General features: G+C 36.8%; 2 protein-coding genes across 3 annotated transcripts in view; one reads left to right on the top strand and one right to left on the bottom strand.

Moving 5' to 3' along the window:
• Nucleotides 1–26191, bottom strand: part of LOC127511450 (oocyte zinc finger protein XlCOF6-like) — an 832024-nt gene that overhangs the window by 232446 nt on the left and 573387 nt on the right. The window lies entirely within an intron of this gene.
• Nucleotides 438–23193, top strand: LOC127510691 (aerolysin-like protein). 2 transcript variants are annotated; one of them, XM_051890618.1, is made up of 2 exons: nt 438–506; nt 21931–23193. In XM_051890618.1, the coding sequence occupies exon 2, from the start codon at nt 21948–21950 to the stop codon at nt 22893–22895; it is 948 nt and encodes a 315-aa protein (XP_051746578.1). In that variant the 5' UTR covers nt 438–506; nt 21931–21947; the 3' UTR covers nt 22896–23193. The 2 variants fall into 2 exon arrangements, with proteins under 2 accessions (XP_051746578.1, XP_051746577.1); XM_051890617.1 differs by lacking the exon at nt 438–506 and adding an exon at nt 17883–18144.

Genomic DNA, 26191 nt, shown 5'->3' with positions numbered 1-26191 from the left:
ATGTTAGAAAGTCATACAAATATTTCCATTTTGCTGTCAGGAATGGACGAGCCTTCTGCTAGCGAATCTCATTCTCCTCTAAACTTCATAGACTTCCGTGAACGAGCGCCGCTACACTAATTCGCGCCAAACAGTCGGAGGTATATATATATATATGTATATATATATATATATATGTGTGTGTGTGTGTGTGTGTGTGTGTGTGTAGCTGTTGTAATAGTGGCAGCATGCTGAATGTTGGAGAATGAAAAAAAGAAAAGATGCTTGTGCATGTTTTTATCAACAAGCAAAATCTCCAGTCTTCCACATGCATCTTTAAAAAGATTGTGTTTAATTGTGAGTGAGAGGTGGGGGGAGCTGGTTACACTGACTCAGGGTGTGTTTTAGGTACTGCCTGTCCCCTTTGGAGCTTTATTTAAGCAGCAGCCTGACCAAACACATCTCACTTTTCCAGCTTTGACCAGACCAGCTGCTCTTGAGAAGAAGTTCGGACTGCAGTCATCCATGTAAGTATACTTTCTCTCACGGGCACTTGACTTAAGATGTAGCTAACAGTTTCTGAAGCTGCATGAGATTATCCTACCCGATTTTCTGGCACTGTAAAGGGTACAAAGGGGCTAAAGGCACACCGTAAGAAAAATGTGCTTTTCACTTCTCCCATATTGTATGATAGCAGGGAAAAAAAGTGGTTTGTTTGTTTGTTTAAAAATCTTAAAAATGTATGAGGGGGCCTCAAAAGGCACAAAGTATTGATTGACAAAGAATCTCCTCCTGTAATGTTAAGACCGATTACACATGTAACACAAGTTCTTCAATTACTTCTAATTTTGTCAATCATGTATAAGCTGTTTTACATTTAGGCCAAATTGTTTGGTGTTTTTTTTTTTGGGTGGTGGGGGTTGGGTGTTCAGGGGAAATATATAGATGTGTGTGTATACACAACATTTGCTGTTTTCAAATAGTCTTATATGATATCAATACATAAATATTCATATAGATTCATACTTTGTGTAATCACTTTAAAATAACCTATAGAAACTGGTTCTGTAATAATGTTTTTAAAATGACATTTAGTTAAAAAAAAAAAAAAAAAAAAAAAAGACAATTTATGAAATAAATCCTGTGTTACAAGCAATGTTTCCTTGAATTATTTTCTTGCTGCACAAAACTTTTCTCTATTGAGTGGACTTTTGGGCCACATGAGCAAAAATATTCCTGGTATCAGACACATAAACACAAAAAGTGGTTACATCATTTAGTTGTAACTTTAATGTGCTATTTCTATTTGATTTGACAATTTAGTGATATAAAACCACATTTCTGAAAAGAAGCAATTCAGGTTGTCCAATTGTTTAAAGTCCTGTTAACTTTTAAATTTTTACTTAAGTTTTGAACAATTCGGAGTTATAAAGTCAGAATTGCGAGATATAAACTCACAATTATTTTTTACGTTTTAAAAAAGATATTTGAGGACTTGTGCAGCAATAAAGCAGTATAGCAAATTAGATCAAAGAGGAAATATTAATAATCATAACTTATGAATAATTTTGAATATTTGGATCTGATTAACTCAATGTAGCTAAATTAATATTACAATCAATGAATCAGTTCGTCCAGCGAACACTTTTGATTATTCATTAATTCTAAGAAAAGTGTATTTTTCATTGCCATAAACAAAAATAATTGTTTATTAGCATGTACAGTGCGTAGAGCGTGTAACAAAACCAGGAATTGTTAAATTGACCTTGGTGCAAGCAGAGAATAAGAACCAAATAAGTATTGTGCAAAAGTTTTATTAACTAAAACTAAAAGTTTTCTTAACTAAACAAACACATACACACAATCACACATGCAGTACATGGGTAAAATGAAAAGTAACAGAATGTTAGATGCAGTTTTGGGGGATGGGTTCACAGAACTTTGGGAGAGTGAATTTTCTGGATTATTCAGTAATATATAATGAACAATCGTGTGTCCGATTGGTCCAGAATACGGCAGCAATGCATGATGCTGAGAAAAATAAAGATAAAAGTTAAGAAAACCACTTGAACAAAGAAAATGATCAGCAAAATGTGTGTACATCACAGTGGGACTCAAAGTCACAATTATACAAGTATATTGTGTGAAATCATCTGTTATATGAAATATAGCCCTTATTGAATTACCACGTAAACTTGTGTGACCTACTGCTGTGAAATTTCATGCAGACTGTCAAGATGTCAAGATACCTTCTCTGGGCTGAAGGCCAACCAGTGCAGTAGAGGGGAGGCGATAGCAGCAATCAAGCATGCAGACATTGTGGGGCGTGTTCAGCAAGCAAGATGAGGCCTTGGATTAACAACGAGCTGTCCAGAGTGGAACAAAGCCATATCACCAGAGCAGAGGAAAATGGTGGTAGAGGAAACAAGTAGACAGGAGGAAGCAGCAAAGTGGGCCAAGGCATTCTTCCTTGGTGGACAAAGTGGGACAGGGTGGAGAAGAGGAGGATCAGCTGGAAGGACTTGTAGAGTATAGAAGCAAAGCAGCTTAGCTTTATTATCAGAGCTACTTATGACATCCTTTCAACACCAACTAATCTCCAACAGTGGTTGGGTGAAGATCCTGGGTGTGCTTTCTGCTCCAGCCCAGCTTCCCTCAAACACATACTGATGGGGTGTAAAGTCAGCCTCACCCAGGGTTGTTACACATGGTGTCACAACCAAGTCCTTAAGAGCCTTGCCTCCACCCTTGAGGAAAAATGTATTACCACTAATTATTTACCACCAGTGAGTGACTTCCCACATGCCATCTTGGTCCATGAAGGGGCAAAAGTAACCAGGAACAGGCCATCACTGGAGCATAACCAGCTTCGGATAGCCTGCGACTGGAAGATGCTGGTGGATATTGGTCGGCAGCCTATTTTCTCCCCAGAGATCACAACCACTACCCTCAGGTCTGATATAGTTCTCTGGTTCCCTCAGTTAAGAAGGTCTTCATAATTGAACTCATTGTATCCTGGGAAGATTCATTGGAAGAGGCTTATGAGTGTAAATACCTAAGATATGCTGAGCTAGCTGCTGAAATACAACTTTGCGGATGGAACTCTGAAATCCGTCCGGTGGAAGTAGGATGCAGAGGATGCCAGAACATCTCAGTTACGTATGTAACCCTCATTCCCTGAAGGGAGGAAAGGAGACGTCACGTCAGTGACTGATGAATTGGGATCTCGATTGAGAGCCCAATCACCTTCGAGTGTAATCTAAATGAGCCAATGCAATGTGCTTTGGCTCGTTTCATTTACAGTCAAAGATCATTGGGCTCTCAGGCGAGATCCCAAATCATCAGTCACTGATGTGACGTTGAATGTGACTTCATCTACTACTAACCTGCTAAGAGACCTGGGAATCAGAGGCTAGAGCTTGTGCCGAACCATTAAAACTGTATCCGAGGCAGCTGAGAGAAGCAGCCAGTGGCTCTGGATAAAGAAGCAAGATTCTGACTGGCTCCAAAAATATCAAGGGGGGAAATGGAGCTGAGGGGGGTTGTACCTGGGATGCCAGGTATCACCGTTGAGCCCTCTGGAGATGTTTTGGGCTAATCAATGAAATATCACTGAAAGAAGGTGCCCACCTGATGACCCCAATGACGTACCTACCCTCACATGACATACCTGTGTCCCATAAATCCAGTCCTATTCTGCAACATCAGAGTACCTGCAATTGTCAAGATCAAGGATCCAGTTGGTACATGCTCGTGTAGCGGGTACAGGACCTCCGTATCAGCTGACAGTTAAGCGTTCCCAGCAACCTGTGGAATGGTGGAATAAAGACAGGACAAAAATGTGACATGTTAAGCATTGGCAAAACAAGTAAGCTCATACAAAGAAAATTTGTCAGTTGGAAAGTCACCAACTTACTCACTTCAGCCGTCGAAATTCCTGCCACCGAAGAGACAAAAAATCTGTTGTCCTGATGTCACTAAATGGGATGGCCTTTTCTTAAAGGGACAGATTCCCCAATACGACAGGGCGGACAACCATTCAAGGGACATGAAAAAAAAAACTCTTCTTTTTTATTAAATAAAAATATTGTTTTTATTACCAAATGATCAGTACACTCAAATAATCTCTTATTTAAAAAAAATATTAATAGGAATTTTTTTTTTTTTAAATTAATGATTTGACTATATTTTACAAATTGAATGAGCAGTGCATGGGACATAGCAAAATAACACACATCCTACAAAACTAAAAAATAAAAAAATCTAGAAAATGTATCTAAAGAGCCAAGTAATGCTTTTGTTATGAATATAAAAACTTAGCCTTATATCACACACCCTTTGATAGTTATTTTTATGTTAATTTATCATGGCAAATGAGTTATTTATGTACAGGACACCAAAAGGCACCCTACAGTGATATTGACCCATATAACTGACGAGACCAGACAAAGAACAACAGAGAGGCAGGAACTTAAGTAGTGAGGATAACAAGGTGATAAATGAGACACGGCTGACAAACATGAACTAATAATGAAGGTGACAATGGAAACCAAGTGGCGGGAACTTAAAGAAACACAGGAACCAATGAAAACTCAAATAAAGAGTCACCCCTTTTATGTTATAATTAGTAGGTACTGTAGTCCACGGTAACTCTACTAAATTTTGCTCTAACTCTACTAAACTGACACGTTTAAGAGCAGAGAATACTGCTTATTTTGTTAAGATTTTGTTAACTTATTTTATTTATTTGGCTTTTTTTTATCATTCAAATTTGGCTGGGTGGTTAATAACACATATTCTAATATCGCTTTACACAGACTTTAAGATCCTCCAGCTGAAATAGTTCACTCACATCACTGAGCTATGGAGGACGAGGAGTGAAGACTACAAATAAAATGAGGGAATTAATTATCAATGTAATAATACAAACATAAAAATGTAAATAAATTAAATCATTTTAGAAATAGACAAATTAATTGACATATTCAAGTGTTTATTTAATTTGTTTTAAAACGTAAAATAGAAAAATGAAATTGTAAATGAATAAATATTTATTAAATACATAATACATAATTTTAAAATTGTGTTGAGCTGAGGAGTTCAGGGTTTTGTGCACCACACTAATTTGCATAAATCCTCAGACATTCTTGTCCTCAATAAGGAGTCAAAATATTGAGTCTCGCAAACAAGAATGTGATTTTTTCTGGGACTCCACACACTTTTCTTCAGCTTATGGTGTGTGATAAGGCATCATCCATGTCTAGCGATAGCAACATTGCAACTTTTCGCCCTCTTTTACCCCTAATTTCCACCCGACTGAAATGTGCACAAGGTTTTTGTTTAAACTTTATCAGGCCTGCAGCAACATGCTCATGTAGGGCAGAAGCATCCCTCTATAGGAAGCCTTTTAGTTGCATCTTTGCAGCTTCTCCGTGTCTTCGGTTGAACAGTATTATTTTAGCTAGAGTTGCTCTGCAAAGTTTCCCATAGACTTGAGCTGATGGCAATTTCCATCTTACGATCCCTATAATGCTCCTGGGGTGCTTTTAACGTGTATCGATAAAGGAACAGATAGGTTTTCTGACCTGCAGTATCCTGATATGTACAACCACCTCATCAACTGTCTCTTGTCCTACTCTGGAGACTCTTTAAAAGCCTATAAAAACCTGGAGGGGTACAAATGAACACAATCTAATTTTGTTATGAACATTCAAATTCTTTTGAGTCTGCCGGCTAAATCCTGCTTCGTCGTCATTGGAAGGGTAAGTCAACTGTGTTGTTAGGTAACGTAATCGACCCTAGCTGTCCTTTTTTGTAGGTAGCCAGCATAGCTATATCACTTTGAGTACAGTAGACATCATAAATGTCATGAAATCTTAACTCGTTTAATCCCAATTTTTTCCCAGACATGAAAATATTCAAATGAGGTGTCATTAGCTGCCCCTTGAAATAATCAATTGTTTTTTTAATTTTTATAGAAATGTGTGTGAAAAAAAAAATTGTGTTTTATGTTCGGCCACAATAGACTCTCTTCACAGACTGTGATGACACGTTTTAACGGTCATCAATATCGTAAATCCTGCAAAAACAATTTTTTTTTCATTTTTAAAAAAAAAAAACGTATGTACATTTATAACACTATGCTTAGTATTATATTACCTTTGCATCAAATTACAAAAATCTAGTTAACGCTGCTGTGAGGGTGTTTCTAATACAGCAGTTTGCAGGTTGTTTTGAACTAACTGTAAAACTGGGAGATTTCTGGGGACAGAACACAAAAAACCAGGACTGTCCCCGGAAAACGGTGGATAGTGATCTGTCACGCCGCATTAAAGAGCGTCAAAACAACATTTTCTGTTTAAATTTCATAATTAAACGGACAGAATTTGAAAGATGACACTTTGTTTCTTATGTAAACTTATTGCGATTATTATATAAGATACCAAAATAAACAAGATTTTTGCATTTTGCATCAAACATAATACATAATATGGTAAATGTGGTATCCTAATAATAAAAAAAAAAAACTTGCAATTTTTTTTGCAAATTTCTGGAAATTACCACCACACAATCAGTCATTTTGATCGCAAAAAACACACACACACACACATACAAAATAACAAAATCCTGGTGGGACTTGAGCTATGGTGAAGTGCGAGTTCTAATAAATTAATTTACTTTGCAAATAATTTTGAGGCTTTTGAAAAAGTCTCAAAAGTTGCTAAATCTAGCGACAAAATCGCTAAATTGGCAGCACTACAGAAGACTGCTTAACCGGAAGGTGATGGACGCCGTCAGAATAAAAGCCCTCTCTTAAAGGAGCCTTGACAACACTACCTATAAACGAAGAGACCAGACTGGATATTCATTAACTTCATTTTCCTTCTTTTGTATTTGAAGAAAGAAAAACACACACAGTTTTGGAATGCTGACAGAATTTTGGGGTGAACGATTTCTTATATTCTTTTTCTTAATACTTTTTCATTTACTGATAAATTGTTTTCACAACTTAGGATATTTTAATATTATATCATGGATGGGATTGCAATACCCTGGCTTGATGTATCAGTTTTGATATGTTGTCATGTATCTGCTCTTGCTAACACTACAGAATGCTGTACATTAAAGGAATAGTTCACTTAAAATACCAATTCTGTCATTTATTCACCCTCATGTCGCTCCAAACCTGTATGACTTCTTTGGACCACACTGACTTCCATTGAATGGACAAAAAATAATAAAAATATGAATAAATAAACCCAGTGACATGTGACACGAGGGAATTATGACAGAATCTTCATTTTAGGTTAACAGTCCCTCTTCTTGTTGTGCAGCATTAAAGGCATTGTTTTGTTTTTTGTTGTAAAGTGGTTCCTTAAACCTTAAAAAGGATTCATTCATCTCTCAGATCATCTTCTTTGCTGCAATCAAGTTTGCCTCAAAGTGCCCGGACGGTTGGTGAATTGTTGTGAACCCTTGTGTTAGAAGTAATGCAAGTTATTTGCATTAACTTTACAAGTTTCTCAGTTGATCTTATCTGAGCTTCAATCCTGTCTATACAGGTGTGTTCAAACCTGCTCCCGGAGGCCAATGTCCTGCAGATTTTATCTAGATTTTTATCTTGATTGGCAGGTTCAGATGTGGCCCTCAAGGTTCAGGTTTTGACCCCTGGACTAAAGTTATTGTTAGTGATTGATGGTTAGGTGAGGCTGCCCTCTGCTCTCCTATCTGTTGACTAGTTAGAAAAACTACTTCTACTTACTACTTTTGCATAGTTTTGCATTGATATTTGCATTCAGACCTAACCTTTCATCAGAATGTTTATATTACTAAACAGGTTCTTGAATACTTTTTATTTTGTGATAAAGTGATTACGATTATTGGATAGTTTAATGTCCTAATGAGAATTGCAAATACATGTCCGGGTTATAATATTGTACGTACAGATTTCATGAAAAATGCATTTAAAAAAAAAAAAAAGAAAAAAAAGTTTTGTGAACGAGCCTGCTTTTGCTGATGACACCATCAGACCAAACAGTTACCGTTGTTGAATTACACCGTATTATACCGATCCAACAGTTACCGTTGTTGCATTATACCGATCCAACAGTTGCCGTTGCTGAATTACGCCGTATTATACCAATCCAACAGTTACCGTTGTTGTATTACGCCGTATTATACTGATCCAACAGTTACCGTTGTTGCATTATACCGATCCAACAGTTGCCGTTGCTGAATTACGCCGTATTATACCAATCCAACAGTTACCGTTGTTGTATTACGCCGTATTATACTGATCCAACAGTTACCGTTGCTGAATTACGCCGTATTATACCGATCCAACAGTTACCGTTGCTGAATTACGCTGCATTATACCGATCCAACAGTTACCGTTGCTGAATTACGCCGTATTATACCAATCCAACAGTTACCGTTGCTGAATTACGCCGTATTATACCAATCCAACAGTTACCGTTGTTGCATTATAGCGATCCAACAGTTACCGTTGCTGAATTACCCCATATTATACCAATCCAACAGTTACCGTTGTTGCATTATAGCGATCCAACAGTTACTGTTGTTGTATTAAGCCATATTATAGCGATCCAACAGTTACTGTTGTTGTATTAAGCCATATTATAGCGATCCAACAGTTACTGTTGTTGTATTAAGCCATATTATACCGGTCCAACAGTTACCGTTGTTGTATTAAGCTGTATTATACCGATCCAACAGTTACCGTTGTTGCATTATACCAATCCAACAGTTACTGTTGTTGTATTAAGCCGTATTTTACCGATCCAACAGTTACCGTTGTTGTATTACGCCGTATTATACTGATCCAACAGTTAACGTTGCTGAATTACGTCATATTATTCTGATCCAACAGTTACTGTTGTTGTATCATACCAATCCAACAGTTACTGTTATTGTATTAAGCCGTATTATACCGATCCAACAGTTACCGTTGTTGTATTAAGCCGTATTATACCGATCCAACAGTTACCGTTGTTGCATTATACCAATCCAACAGTTACTGTTGTTGTATTAAGCCGTATTATACCGATCCAACAGTTACCGTTGTTGTATTAAGCCATATTATACCGATCCAACAGTTACCGTTGTTGTATTATACCAATCCAAGTTACTGCTGTTGTATTAAGCCATATTATACCGATCCAACAGTTACCGTTGTTGTATTATACCAATCCAACAGTTACCGCTGTTGTATTAAGCCGTATGTTACCAATCCAACAGTTACCGTTGTTGTATTATACCAATCCAACAGTTACTGTTGTTGTATTAAGCCATATTATACTGATCCAACAGTTACCGTTGTTGTATTAAGCCGTATTATACCGATCCAACAGTTACTGTTGTTGTATTACGCCGTATTATACCGATCCAACAGTTACCGTTGTTGCATTATACCAATCCAACAGTTACTGTTGCTGAATTACACCATATTATACTGATCCAATAGTTACCATTGCTGAATTATGGTGTATTATATCAATCCAGGTTTTTCAATTGCATTGCTTCAAAGTCAGGATTAGAATATGTGACCAACAGCGAGTCCATTTTTTTGCTTGGAACAGTTTGCAATTGTACCGCATATGGAACCATGTTCTTAAGAAAGTGCTACCATTATTGACTTTTAAAAACAAATATATCAAAAGCTTCTGTATCCTCTTATCAGTATTTGTTTTAAAACACTTTTCCACCATCAAGACGAATGGTTCCAGTTGCATTTCCACTTGAGCATGGATCAATATGGTATAATTTCTGGAAAACACTGGCCTGGATTTCCCAGCAAGGTAGCTACTCAATCCTGCTGGAGGAATGTCTCTAGTGATAGATGGTTTTCTAGTGCATACTGTAGCGTCTGGACCATTCAGACACACAATTATTCATTATATTTAATGAATTATCCAAAAACTCACTCTCTCAAAGTTCTGTGAACCAATCCCCCTAAAACTGCAACTAACATCTCAAACGTAGCTAACACACAGGCAGAACTAGGTGTCCTGTTACAGGACACAAGAAAACTGATAAGAACTTTTATGATCAGAAAGAATTTTGCAGAGACTAGTGAATCTGACTTCATTCTTTCTGAGAAGGACAAATAAACCCTCTTAATCCTATATATTCTATATATAACCACTTGAGAAATGTATAAACATGTTCCCATCTCATGACTTTCCTTTTATAGGCTTTATTCTATGTATTAATTCTCTCTTTTGAACTATTTTGGTATTAATGTTTCAAAGCTGCAAATTTATAGTTAACTAAAATCACATGGGTAGCATGTTTGGTATCTACGGACTCCAACTTCCGTTTCCTATTTGTTAATTAATGTTACATGTTACTAACTCTGTGACACATTAGTATTATAAAAATCTAGAAGGTTCTTGTCTCATTCATCCAATCCAGTTTCTTATGATAATATCCTGCCAAAGTCACAAAAGCCTCGTAAAGTTCCCTCCGAGAGAACAACTCCTTATTGGCTCAGACACCTCAAGAGGGTGTGACATCTTCACCCTTTAAAATCACTGATCACAAGATCACAGTCTCTCTTTTCCTTTACTGAAAAATGCTGATGTGAAGATGATGCTGTACTAGGAACTTCTAAGGAACCCCAAGCTTGTGCCAGGCTTCGGCCTTATCCTTCCATTCACCAAAGATCCACTGAATCCAACTGGTTCTTTCTCATCAAGACAACATCAGCAAGGATCAACTGGAGCCTTAACAAATTGCATCAGGACAAGTTTAATTCAAATTGGCGAGACATGGAAGTATCAAACTTAGTCTCATTATTTGATACAACTATAGTTGCCGCAGAGTATAGTTGTCATTTTCCTTTTGTACGCATTTTTCTAGATGTTTTCCATGTTTTATGTCTCAATGACATGCAAGAAAACAACCAAATAAATTACTCCAAGAACAAAAAAAAGGTATTCACTTCCTTCCTGTCACATGAGGCTGTCAACTTCCTACCCCTACTTCCAGGAAGCATGGCGAAGGCAAACTCTCCCAAAGAAACGTCATTTTCATGTTACTAATAAGTATTTTTTGTTGACATATAGATATCTACATAATAAAGAAGGTCTCTAGAATCATCCAAACAAAACAAATCTTACAAGAGATCTATAGTTTTTTTGTACACTTAGTCAAAAGCCCAAGCGGCAACTATAGTTGCCGGTGGGCAAATGACTTGTAAGTACATATGTTATGGGGAAACATAACTTCCTATTCCAAATGTCTTTTGAAAGAAATTGTCTGTATGCACTGTTATTTATATACAGGTGCTGGTCATATAATTAGAATATCATCAAAAAGTTGATTTATTTCACTAATTCACTATTTCACTAATAATAAAATTAGAATATTCCGAAAAGGTTCAATATTGAAGACACCTGGTGCCACACTCTAATCAGCTAATTAACTCAAAACACCTGCAAAGGCCTTTAAATGGTCTCTCAGTCTAGTTCTGTAAGCTACACAATCATGGGGAAGACTGCTGACTTGACAGTTGTCCAAAAGACGACCATTGACACCTTGCACAAGGAGGGCAAGACACAAAAGGTCATTGCAAAAGAGGCTGGCTGTTCACAAAGCTTTGTGTCCAAGCACATTAATAGAGAGGCGAAGGGAAGGAAAAGATGTGGTAGAAAAAAGTGTACAAGCAATAGGGATAACCGCACCCTGGAGAGGATTGTGAAACAAAACCCATTCAAAAATGTGGGGGAGATTCACAAAGAGTGGACTGCAGCTGGAGTCAGTGCTTCAAGAACCACTACGCACAGACATATGCAAGACATGGTTTCAGCTGTCGCATTCCTTGTGTCAAGCCACTCTTGAACAACAGACAGCGTCAGAAGCGTCTCGCCTGGGCTAAAGACAAAAAGGACTGGACTGCTGCTGAGTGGTCCAAAGTTATGTTCTCTGATGAAAGTAAATTTTGCATTTCCTTTGGAAATCATGGTCCCAGAGTCTGGAGGAAGAGAGGAGAGGCACACAATCCATGTTGCTTGAGGTCCAGTGTAAAGTTTCCACGGTCAGTGATGGTTTGGGGTGCCATGTCATCTGCTGGTGTTGGCCCACTGTGTTTTCTGAGGTCCAAGGTCAACGCAGCCGTATACCAGGAAGTTTTAGAGCACTTCATGCTTCCTGCTGCTGACCAACTTTATGGAGATGCAGATTTCATTTTCCAACAGGACTTGGCACCTGCACACAGTGCCAAAGCTACCAGTACCTGGTATAAGGACCATGGTATCCCTGTTCTTAATTGGCCAGCAAACTCACCTGACCTTAACCCCATAGAAAATCTATGGGGTATTGTGAAGAGGAAGATGCGATAGAGATGCCAGACCCAACAATGCAGAAGAGCTGAAGGCCACTATCAGAGCAACCTGGGCTCTCATAACACCTGAGCAGTGCCACAGACTGATCGACTCCATGCCACGCCGCATTGCTGCAGTAATTCAGGCAAAAGGAGCCTCAACTAAGTATTGAGTGCTGTACATGCTCGTACTTTTCATGTTCATACTTTTCAGTTGGCCAAGATTTCTAAAAATCCTTTCTTCGTATTGGTCTTAAGTAATATTCTAATTTTCTGAGATACTGAATTTGGGATTTTCCTTAGTTGTCAGTTACAATCATCAAAATGAAAAGAAATAAACATTTGAAATATATCAGTCTGTTTGTAATGAATGAATATAATATACAAGTTTCACTTTTTGAATGGAATTAGTGAAATAAATCAACTTTTTGATGATATTCTAATTATATGACCAGCACCTGTATTTGTTTATTTGTTATATGTGACCCTGGACCACAAAACCAGTCATAAGGGTCAAAAAAATTGAGATTTATACATCATCTGAACGCTGAATAAATAATCTTTCCATTGATGTAGTTGTTAGGATAGGACAATATTTGGCCGAGATACAACTATTTGAAACCTGGAATCTAAAAAAAAAAAAAATCAAAATATTAAGAAAGTCGCCTTTAAAGTTGTCCAAATGAAGTCCTTAGCAATGCATATCCACTCACAAAAATACATTTTTGATATATTTATGGTAGGAAATTTACAAAATATCTTCATAGAACATGATGTTTCCTAATGATTTTGGGAAAAAAAGAAAAATCGATAATTTTGACCCATACAATGTATTGTTGGCTATTGCTACAAATATACCCATGCGACTTATAACTGGTCTTGTGGTCCAGGGTCACGTATAGAAGTAAAATTTTCTTAATTTTATTTATTTATTTTCATTTAACTTTTTGATTCACAATGCCCTGTTGGGGCAACTTAATGGGCTGCACTGTGTTCCACCACTTTAAAACAAATGTATTTGTTGTGTTTTCATATTTAAGAGATTATAAGCTAGATGCAGCTTTTTTGGGTTTTCATTGAATGTTCTTCGACTTCTATACATAATAAATGTGTTTATGAATAGAGATTGATCTGTTGAAAGCAGTTATTTTGAGTTAGATGCCAAATGTTCTCCTCCTATTCAAATTTGACAATGAAAGGGTGCTTACAACATATTTGCCCACCGGCAACTATAATTGCCGCACATTCAAATACAATTTTTAAGAAAAAAAAACAAAAACCTGGGGAAAATAAATGCAAAACATGTTCACATGGGACACTATTAACACAACTATATGCATGAAACCATTTAGAAAAATTTGGGCACAAATGGGTTAAGTATCCTTACCCCTTTTAAAGAAGGGCCTGTTAGAACTAAACTGATGGTTTGCTCAAGGCTGTTGATTTGAATTTCAAATAATGCTGTAACATCTTGCTTTCCTGTATTCTGCTTCAGCTCTCTCTTTCCCGTGGTAAACTGTATGCATGTTTGTGCGTGAATGTTAGAGTAGTTTAAGTGTTTAGTTAATAAAGTCTTCTTCATGTCACACGTAATGTTGTCTGTGTTATATGCTCTCATACTGGAGTCCCTAATCGTGCCGATCCTGACTACATGCTCAGAGTAATTCTAAGAAATGTTCATTTCCAGGTTTTGGGAAATAACATTCTTATTGTACAGTACTAATCAACAATTAACACTGTGTGTTCATTGGACAACAGGTTAATTGATTGTAATATTAATTTTATTACATTAAGTTAATTTTATTAACTGATCCAAATATTTATAATTAATTATAAGTAGTTATGATTAATTATTCATATTTCTTTTGAGCTAATTTGCTACAATACTGTATATAAACTTGTATAAAATATGAATTCTCATGAGATCATGTTGCAACATCTAATTGGGTGAATTCAATACAGTGGCAGTAGATTCGACGGACATGTCTGTGATTGGCAACATCACTCATCGCTGCAAAAACACATAAATATAAACATTTGCACTCTTCAGAGCGTAAAAACAAATAAATGCTGGAGCCGAAATGCCATTATAGTTTAAACTAAGTTTATATCCATATCAAGACAACTCTTTAACCTGGCTTACACAAACATTTAGATCAAATGGTGAAGAAGAATGGCATCTACAATAATATTAGTCTCTCTTTTTATCCCAAGGTTTACCATAGTCAGCTGGATCCGGGCAGTATCCAGATCCAATGGAGAACCTGCGCCTAGACACAACCACAAAGCATCCCTGAAGTATCAGCTGAGATTGTCAACTAGACAATCGCCTGTGATCCCAATCTGACTTATGATCTGTAAAGCTGCCTGAATCATAATCATGCACTGTTCGTTGTTGGCCAGAGGAGAACTGGACTGGTTTCTCCCACGTTTTTTTTTCTTTTTTTCTCCATTTTTGTCACCTGATGGAGTTTGGGTGTGTGTGTGTGTGTGTGTGTGTGTGTGTGTGTAACCAATAGGTTTTCTATTCTTACTGGCTAAATGTTTTGTGCCCAAGATTTAATTAGATTGTTTTAAAATATATGAATACATTTCTCTCTGGTTTTGTTTGGCAACTTTTATGGTTATTAGAAGAACATTAGAATATTACAATATAAAACATGCAAAGCAGAAGTTAAAATCACTAAAATGATAATAAATAATAAAAGCACAGACTAAATTTTAAGTTGGTAAGATGAAACTCAGTAATTGGCCTACAGTATATTGGCCTTGATTTACCCCATTACAATTGTAGCGAATCAGTACAGGTATTTAATTAATTTATGGGTGAAATATATGAATATAATAAATCATAAAGCTTTATGATTAATTATAATACATATACCGACCCGAGAGGGAATTATACATATATTGTGAATTAATTACAACGAATTATAATCAATCACATATATGATTAGTTCTGGTTTGATAATAATTTAGAGAAACTATTAGTTTGTCCAGCAAACCGTTAGCTCCTCATAGCCGATTATAAAAGGAAGGTTTTTCTCTGGCCACGAGAAAGACTTCCTATTCTAGCATCAATGCGTAAAGCAAGGATACTGGATCGAAACGTTAAAGTGACCTGGGTTTGTTGCATGAGCAAAAAAAACAATCGAGCATGAATATAATGTATTTAATATATGAAACTACGGATACAGAGACTATACTACTAGACATACACAAACAATACACATATATAGAAAACGAAAGTAAAGTCAAGAAAACAGAGGTGATCAAAGGAATGGCAACTTACTAACAGTTAAAACCTTTGAGAGCCAGCAAGGAAACTCAGCTTACACATCGAGCTTAAAACGCTTTGGAAAGAATGGTTCTATACTTGCATAGGTTCAGGTGCTGTGGTCGTTTCGTGTTTCTGCAGGAGTTTCGGTGCGTGCGGCTGAAGCGATTGGTCCTTTTCCGAGAAGGTGTTCTTCGGCGGGATTTTCAAACACGGGTTTAACTTAAGAGTAAGATAACCGGAAAAGAAAGAAAAAGAGTCCGTCTCCTAGGCGATGAAGAGTGAAGACTTAGGGCGACGGATGAAGAGGGTTTGACAAAGAAACTTGTTGCCAAAAGATGGTCGTCCCGAAGAGAGGGGGGGCGCGTGATGGAAGCGCGGTCGCCGAGACGTCCGGGAGAGACGGGTGTTAAATGGCGAGAGACAATCGAGAGACAATGAGAGATGCGTGTCATTGTGTTTTAAGGACAACAGGCCAGAACGCCTCCTGGGATACATCAGCCAATGATGAGGGTGCGATTCTGGCGGGCAAACTCTTTCTTTGTCTCCATTTATGACCTAATTTGCATGGTTTATGAAGTGTCTGATCTGAGTACATTTTCTTCAAAGTACCATTGAGAATAGAAAAATGCATTTTACAGTCATGTGACATACATTTTCAATTAGAGCATAACGAAAGCTTTACAATGAGACCAAACTTGTCAGATGGCAAAGACATAAAAGGTGAGATACAGTTTATACTTGAGTTTTATCGTTTAGAAGAAAACTGATACACTACAGTCATAGCTAAGCTTATATACTAGGGATAAATACATGCACCTTTAAATACAGCGACGGGTACATATTGGCACAGTCATATTTGGAGGATAAATGTACATTCACAATCTCCATGCGTGTTTGTGAGTGTCTGTATGTGTGTGTGTATTGGGGTTGTGGCCAGTGTCTGTGACCATATCACCTTTAGTCCCACCAGGGTGACTCTTTGAAGTCTCTGGAGCTGGTGAGAATATGTTCTGTTTTTCTTTACTGGGGTAACAAAGGTGCCAATGGGGCAATTGGTCCCGGACTTGCCGGAGCCGATTCGTGATTTACATGCACAGTTCAGGAGGCTAAAAGCATTCTGAAGATTCTAAAGTTGATTGACCCCGCCGGATCTATCCAGACGCTACACAATAGTCAATTTACAGTTGCTGCTATGAAATATTTGCATGACTTTCTAACATTTACAGATGGAGAATAAACCTGTGAAATATAAGTTATGCACTGAGGAAAACACCATGTCTCAAACGCATAAAATAGCACAAAATGTATGCTGTTTCTTATGGTGGATCGATTTGATCTATGATCGACCTCTAGGGCTGCTTAAGAAAAGCGTGTACTCGCAATTACCTTGACTAGGTAAACCTGGATCAAAATAGCGGGATAGCGTGAACTTCAATTACCTTTTATGAAACTGCTTTAGCCCCAACTTATTTGTTAGGTTCATTCAAGTTCATTCGTAGCTTTTCTTTGCATCTTTTATGAAACAGCCCTCAGGCCTAAAACAGGATAAACTGCATTCTGTATGGTTTATATATGCCTGTGGCATGCTACTTTGATGTCTTTATTATGGGACGATATTATACGGAACTGTTGCCAACCCTACGTGCGTGTGGGCTATTAGACCAAGACTCTATCACAAAAATTACTTTAACATCTGCAAAGTGAAAAAAGTGCAAACGTGTCTTATAAACAGACCAAAGAGTGGAAGGGAAAAAGGAGGGAATTAATGAAGGGGTTATTTGTAATTTTATTTTCCCTTTATTTTCCTTTTTGTTGTTGTAATCACCTATCACCTATTGATTAAGCTCAGCTGGTAATTTGTAATTGTGTCTATAGAAGAGTGTTGTTAATGTTTGTTTCATGAGCACTGAAGAAAGCATGAGCTGAAACGTCTACTCTTTGCTCGGTTTTTAGGACACTTTTCACTTTTTTCACTTTGCAGATGTTAAAGTATTTTTAGTGATAGACCCTTGCTTTGGTCTAATTATATGTTTTTCAGTGTGGGACAATTTTGGTTATTTGGTTGACCGAACTTTTTTTGATTTACGCACCTGAGAACAGACTGGCTATCTTTTCTTTTTGAGTGTTTACAATATCTTTTTTGTGTAGGCTATTAGTCAAGGGAAATTAAAATCTTAAGTAATTTTGATTTAAATTGTTTATATGTTAGTTTATACTCTGTACATACACTGCTGTAATAGTGGCAGCGTGCTGAATGTTGGAGAATGAAAAAAAGAAAAGATGCTTGTGCATGTTTTTAATTTAGTGCAGTTTTACCAACAAGCAATATCTCCAGTCTTCCACATGCATCTTTAAAAGGATTGTGTTTAATTGTGAGTGAGAGGTGGGGGGAGCTGGTTACACTGACTCAGGGTGTGTTTTAGGTACTGCCTGTCCCCTTTGGAGCTCTATTTAAGCAGCAGCCTGACCAAACACATCTCACTTTTCCAGCTTTGACCAGACCAGCTGCTCTTGAGAAGAAGTTCGGACTGCAGTCATCCATGTAAGTATACTTTCTCTCACGGGCACTTGACTTAAGATGTAGCTAACAGTTTCTGAAGCTGCATGAGATTATCCAACCCGATATCCAACCCAAAAAAAAAAAAAAAAGTGGTTTGTTTGTTTAAACATCTTATAAATGTATGACATGTATAAATGTATGACAAAAGGCACAAAGTATTGATACAAATACTAGAAATAAGAATAATGTTTTTAATAATGTCCAAGTTAATACTTGTTCAAAACAACTACTTTAACTAAGTTTGTTCTATTTGGTTTTTTCTCTCGTTTGGTTTATTTTGTTAATTAAAAGAATTTTTGTTCAGTAAAAATACTGTCATTAAAATGTTAATTTTAAATATACAGTACAGAAACAAAATTATTTTAGAAATTAAGATTCTGAAAGCATTGAATGAGATCCCATAATAATTTAATATAGCTTTGCAGTAGTAACAAATAAATACAATATTTTATTATATGATATTAATAATAATAATATATTAAAAAAAATGATGGTTTTTCATATTCTTCCGTTATTGAAAAACTCTCGTTTTTTACAGAGTTTTTATAGGCTATATCATGTGCATGATTTACTATTTTGTTCCCTCGATTTATTAATCATGTGCACGATTTAATAAAACGAGGGAACGAATTAGTAAGTCGTACACACGATTTAATTTTTTTTCTTGCATGTCATGTGCGGGGCTCTGTACGTTTTATTTACCTTGAACAAAACTGAAAAACATTAACAAGACCTTTGTATCAAAATAGTCAAAAATGTTATTGATTCTCATAAGATTAAATTGGCGCAGAATCAACTTTTACGTTGCTGTCCACGATCATGTCAAGGATCGAGAAGGGTCTGTCTGCGTCCCGCAGAACAAAAAAAAACACACCCTTTCAAGTTACACCAACTACTACAAGTTATGCTTCCCGTGAAGAAACAAGCATGGATATCATTGACTAAAACAATCTCTTGAAATTTTGTTTTATGTATGAAATGTTTGTAAGACTAACTTATATTCCTTTCAAATCTTATGAAGTATGAAATAACATCTGTTAGTAAAACATAAAATAAATAATGCAGTCAAATTAATACAAACCCATGGTAATTAACCTGTAACTAAAAGCCTACCCCCAACCTTAAACTTTATCTAAAACCTACCCAACATCCAGAATAGCTGTTTCATTGAAGGGGGCGTAACTTGAGGTAGGGGGGCGTAATTTGTTGGAGCGTAGTTTGTAGTTCGGCGTGATGCAGTCTGACACACTTGGAAGATCAGTCAAATTACAACATGGAGATCAGCTTTTGAAATAGTCTATTCATTTCTCAATGTCACAAACCACATATTCAACAACATATAAAAACTAAATAATCTTTAGAGTAATTTGACGAATAAAAGTGGAGGAAAAAAAAACAAGTCAAAAATATAGATATACCATTGATATATTTGTATTCAAGAAACAAAACTCATCAAAAGAAATGCTGATAATAATATGTCTGATTATATTATAAATGAATGCAAAAGATGCTGATTGATTGTATGATAAATCATAAACAAGAGGAATATAATAATTTTTCATTTTTGGTTACACCAAACATAAAATAATAAAATAATATACAAATATTTAATATGTTATTATTGGCTATATTTTTTATTAATCTCTTTACCTAATTAATGTTCTGTATATTATGTTATGTTTTGTAAATGCCTGACAATCATGGCAATAAAGCTTTATGACTATTTCTGAAGGTGCACTTGAGGGAATTTTATGGGAAGTTTGATTTACGGGAATTAAAAATTTTGGTATATATTTATTTATACACATTATGCTATTTAATTGAGCTACTGAATAATAGCCTATAGGGGTCAATATAATAATATTTTATTATTTTTTATTATTATTATTATTAAGTAAAAAAGACAAGATAAGTGAGGCTGTGGGATGGGAGAGAGAAAAATAATTGGGATAAATATTCTTATAACATTTGTTGATAATAACAAACTTCATTCAAATGCTGTCTATAAGCACTATGTAATATAGGCCTAAAAGTATAGTATAGTATAGGTTAATATAATCATTTCTTAATTCCACATTTTTTTTGTCATCCTTAATTTAAAATAAAATATTAATTTATTATCCCCTTATTTGTCAACGGTGGGCCGCTTGGTGCTCTTTTTATTTATTGCCTTTTTTCGAAAGCTTACAAACTCAAAGATTCAGCCTGTGAAAACTGTTTTGAAATTGGATGTTGCATTACCATGGTACTTTAATTTCTTTAAGCGCACTCCTCTAGTGGGTGGTGTCAGGTTTCATATTACAATATTTATTTTAGCTACTTTATAGTTAAAACCTTTTCTAATCTTGACAAAACACATATCGTTGGAAAGGTCTGAGTCTCACGGTTCCATATTTGCCATATTTCTTTTGTGATAGAAGTGATATTTGACAGAAATTTATCAATTTGTAACAGGAGAATGCATAAAAAAAAGTTCAATAGAATGTCGGTGACACCACAGTGGCTATTTTTGGTACAGCGCTTAAACAAAATCTCATAGGAACTTCAATTTTTGTGATATCGACTTCAAATTTGGAACACAACTTGGTTAGACATATAACTTTCATTTTATAGCAATTTTAGAATATAAAATATTTGATAAAATATACATTTTCCCAGAATAAGAAGAAGACTAAGAGCCAAATAATTCCCCTTACTATTGATTTAATGAAAACTCAAATGAAATGTAACTGAATATTGTGTATCGGATTCACGTGAAAGGTGATTTCTGCATATGAAGAGCACGCCAAATGAAAGCATGAACTTGTGCTGTAGATATGCAGTGCCAGGAGATTGGGTTGCATGCAACTACCACAGGACTACACAACAATAGCCGCTTTTCCACCATCGGCCCAAACCGTTCTCATTGCTTAATTGCTCCATTCCATGCCGGTATGGATATGGTTTTATTTTCTGATAACAGCCCTCTTTGGAATGATATACAAATGTGTCTGTCATTGCCTTTATAACAAGAGTTTACAGATGGTATGAGATGTAAATATAGCTACAGCTTTATGGAGGATGATTGGATATTTCTATTATTCTTTTATTAATTTCCATCATTAACTTTATTTCACTCAAATAGCACACTTGGCCAGCTACAGAGAACCGATAGCCAGGCAACAGACAAGTGACGAATCCTGAGTGGCCATGTCACTACATGCAGCAACGGTGCTGATCATTCCGGGTTGAGAGTTGTTTTTAATTGTGTCGTGCCTAAACAAGCTTGAGTGGAAATATAATCAAAACCACTACTTGACATTTTTAGAACCGTTCAACCTAACAGTGGAAAAGCAACTAATGTTTCCCAACCCTGTTCCCAGAGGCATGCCAGAACATCTCGGTTATGAATATAACCCTCATTCCCTGAAGGAGGGAATGGAGATGTCACATCAATGACTGGCGAATTGGAATCTCTTGAGAGCGTTGGTTCATTTCGTTTACACTCAAAGATCATTGGGCTCTCAGGCGAGATCCCAATTCATCAGTCACTGATGTGATGTTGAGTGTGACTGACTGAAAGTGAACTGCACATTTTGCATGATTGCCTATCCAGACACACCTGATTCAACTCATCAGCTTATTAGACCTCGAGACACGAAATGGATGGGTCAGTTAAAAAAACTAATCCAACCTGTACAGTTGTTGTGTCTCCAGAATCTGGGGTGGGGAAACACTGCAAGAAAGTATATAGCTGATGCTAATTCTGATCTGTGATATTATTTTCAGATCAATTTCATTCAAAGATGTCCTACCCAACAACTCTAGAGCTAATTGGTGGAAGGGGAGGTGGTCCATTTTCATTAACTGGTGAGAACAACGGTGCCAGTTTAGAGAAGATCGGGGTTTGGGTTGGAGGATGGCAGGTCAAGGCTGTCAGGGTTTGGCTTTCAGATGGGAGAGTTCAAACTTTTGGAGAACCAGCTGGAGATCATCAAGAGTACAAGTTCCAGCCTGGTGAGTGTTTCACCTCACTGTCCTTGTGGGGGAACGGAGCAGGATCACGTCTCGGAGCTATCAAATTCAAAACCAGTCTTGGGAGAGAATTCTTTGCAAAGATGACAAGCTGGGGTTTAAAAACAGAATATCCCATGGATGTCGGCTCTGGATTTTGTTTGGGAGTTGTAGGAAGAGCTGGTGCTGACATCGACTCTATGGGATTCATGTTTCTCAATGCAGTTCAATCAACAGTTCTCACCAATGTCAACTATCCCACTATCAACCAACTGATACCAAAGGTGACAGTAGAAGAAATCAAATCCATCACTTACAGGAACGACTCCTCCGTCACTCAAGAACAAAAAGTTGAAACCTCAAAGAAAATAACCAACAAATCTTCATGGTCTGTGAGTGCAAGTTTAACAGCAACCTTTAGTATGGAAGTGAAGGCTGGGATTCCAGAGATTGCAGAAGTTACAGCAGGATACAAAGTCGAACTTGGACTTGAAAGCACTTACAGTCAGGAGCAGACAGATGAGAGAACCGAAACTCTGTCTACTGATGTCGATGTGCCACCAGGGAAGAAGGTGGATGTTAACATCACCATTGGAAGAGCCACTTTTGACATGCCTTACACTGGCACAGTGAAGATCACCTGCAAGAATGGCAGTGTGTTACAGTACGAAACCAAGGGCACATACAAAGGCGTCACTTACACTGATATCAAAGTGGTGACTAAGGAATCTCCTCTGTAATGTTAAGACCGATTACACATGTAACACAAGTTCTTCGATTACTTCTAATTTTGTCAATCATGTATCAGCTGTTTTACATTCAGGCCAAATTGTTTTTCCCAAAATGTTTTTTAGGAGGGTTGCATGTTCAGGGGAAATTGTGTGTGTGTGTATACACAACATTTGCTGTTTTCAAATAGTCTTATATGATACCAATACCCATATGTTCATATAGATTCATACTTTGTGTAATCACTTTAAAATAACCTTTAGAAACAGGATTTTTTTAATGACATTTAATTAAAACCCTGTGTTACAAGCAATGTTTCCTTGAATTATTTTCTTGTTGCGCAAAACTTTTCTCTATTGGGTGGACTTTTCGGCCACATGAGCAAAAATATTCTTGGTACCAGACCTGTACATACACACAAAAACAGAGATACATCATTTAGTTGTAACTTTAGTGTGCTATTTCTATTTGATTTGACAATTCAGTGATATAAAACCACATTTCTGAAAAAGAAGCAATTCAAGTTGTCCAATTGTTTACAGTCTTGTTAACTTAAATTTTGAGTTACTAAGTTTTGAGCAATTGGGAGAGATATAAACAATAGAAAAAGCTAGAAATAAACTCAAAACTGTTAGCAAGAAAAAAAGTCAGAATTGCAAGATGTAAACTTGCAATTGTGAGGAAAGTCAGAATTGCGAGAAAAAAGGTCAGAATTGCGAGATAAACTCACTGTTATCTTTTAAGTTTTAAAAACAGGCTTTCATAGATATTTGAGGACTTGTGCAGCAATAAAGCAGTGAAGCAAAATAGCTAAAAGAGAAAATATTAATAATTAATTATAGCTTATGATTAATTATGAAAATTTGGATCAGTTAATCTGATTAACTCAATGTTGCAAAATTAATATTACAATCAATTAATCAATTCGTCCAGCGAACACTTTTAATTATTCATTAATTCTAAGAAAAGGGTATTTTTCATGGCCACAAAAAAAAAAAAAAAAAAAAAAGATTCTTAGCAGGCAAAATGGAAAGTGACAAAATAAAACCGGAAATGGAAACGGAATGAAACAATGAAGAGTCATTTAAAAATGAAAAGAAGCCATTAGCTTATTATTTTCAAATCACCTCGTTAAAAGGATTTTACTGCTTATCCTAAACCTCTGTTTAGGTAAAATATGCCATACTTGCATTGGCTAGGCAGTTGAAGCAGTCTGTAAAGTTTCTGAATACGTGTTTCATGGTTCCTTGAGTCGATGGCGTTGACGTTGCAATCAATTTCTTCTGTGTTGAATAAATAAATGATGATGAACTTGCGTGGTCATTTTGACTCTTTAATGCCTGAGAGAGAGTTCTCTTTCTCTCGAGTAAGCACATGACTGTTGGTAGATTGAGGCCTGCCGATGCAATGCAGAATGGCAAGCAGAAAACGTAGGGAAGAGCTGATGGTTGTCCCACAAGAACATCAACCAGAAGAAGCAGCAGTAGAAGCAAGAAAAGAGACAGGCCACTGTGAAGCTGCCCTATAACTCTTTGTGGAGATCCCGCCTCCATGGGTCAGTGAGCCAATGGGCACTTAAGCTTTTGGAGGGAAGGTTTACAATCCGTTGTCCTTCTAGCAGGGCATTTGCAAATATGATTTGATTTGGTGTTCAAGAGAAGAATGCATGAATGGATAAAATGTATACATTCAATGCAATTAAAGTTGGTTTGGATAAAAGCATTATGCCAAATGCATAAATGTAAATGTCAAATAACAAAACATTTAAATACAATAAACAATAAAAATGTTAAAGTAACCAAATGTTTCAAACAGATTAAAGTGCAAAAGAACACAACTATAAAGGACAATAATACAATTTCAGAACATTTTCAAAGTACCTTCTCTGGGCTGAAGGCCAACCAGTGCAGTAGAGGGGAGGCGATAGCAGCAATCAAGCATGCAGACATTGTGGGGCGTGTTCAGCAAGGAAGAGGAGGCCTTGGATTAACAACGAGCTGTCCAGAGTGGAACAAAGCCATAGCACCAGAGCAGAGGAAGATGGTGGTAGAGGAAACAAGTAGACAGGAGGAAGCAGCAAAGTGGGCCAAGGCACTCTTCCTTGGTAAACAGGGACAGTGGACAAAGTGGGATAGGGTGTAGAAGAGGAGGATCAGCTGGAAGGACTTGTAGAGTACAGAAGCAAAGCAGCTTAGCTTTATCATCAGAGCTACTTATAACATCCTTTCAACACCAACTAATCTCCAACAGTGGTTGGGTGAAGATCCTGGGTGTGCTCTCTGCTCCAGCCCAGCTTCCCTCAAACACATACTGATGGGGTGTAAAGTCAGCCTCACCCAGGGTTGTTACACATGGCGTCACAACCAAGTCCTTAAGAGCCTTGCCTCCACCCTTGAGGGAAAAAAGTAACCAGGAACAGGCCATCACTGGAGCATGACCAGCTTCGGATAGCCTGCGACTTGAAGATACTGGTGGATACTGGTCGGCAGCTTGTTTTCCCCACAGAGATCACAACCTCTACCTTCAGGTCTGATATAGTTCTCTGGTTCCCTCAGTGAAGAAGGTCTTCATCACTGAATTTACTGTACCCTGGGAAGATTCATTGGAAGAGGCTTTTTAGGTCCTTAATCTAGCACATCAAAGAAGAGCTCGGTCTTCGGTGTTTGAACTGTGTTAAATAGCTTGTCACCATCTAACCCCAGAAATAACTTCTGCAGTACTTTAAATGTGTACCTGAGTTCAAGAGGGTAGCTTAAGTTCAATGCATATATTAGTCCCAGCATATGGCATATGGTACATTGTTGAGGTCGTGAAGAACTTTTTGACCTTGCAAAACTACTCCAACATCTGCTGGGCGCTCTTCAATGTCTGCACCTTCAACTTTAAGCACAAGACATTCTTCTGGATTGCCTCCTGAGTGCTGGCTACATCCATATCCTATAGGGGATAAATAAAAGGATAGAATAGTCCTAAATTCTTGTGTCCACAGTATTTAACATCCTTGAAAATACAGCAAAAATTCAAAGACACACTCACCATATAGTCCCTAATGAGATTGCCAGGGTCTTCATACAGGTAGATGCAGAGAGATTCTCTCTTTACATCAATGATGTCAGTTAAAAATTACATTTTACATTGAACGTTCACCTATTACTTATTATTTATTGTAATACATATGTTATTATGATGATTAATAAGATGTTTAAGTGCATCTTGTTAATGTTTAAGTGCCCCTCATTCAAGGTGGTCAAAGCTGTGTGAGAAACAAGTTCAGACCACTTTGCATTGAATAGGTTTGAATGTCTGG

The sequence above is a fragment of the Ctenopharyngodon idella genome, chromosome 4, assembly GCF_019924925.1.
Source record: "Ctenopharyngodon idella isolate HZGC_01 chromosome 4, HZGC01, whole genome shotgun sequence".
Taxonomy (NCBI): Eukaryota; Metazoa; Chordata; class Actinopteri; order Cypriniformes; family Xenocyprididae; genus Ctenopharyngodon; species Ctenopharyngodon idella.
The sequence above is the reverse complement of the archived record's forward strand: the minus strand, read 5'-3'. Positions and strand labels throughout refer to the sequence as shown.

Excerpts from the sequence above, each read along its gene's own strand:
- LOC127510691 (XM_051890618.1), top strand. The coding sequence starts at position 21,948 with ATGTCCTACCCAACAACTCTAGAGCTAATTGGTGGAAGGGGAGGTGGT.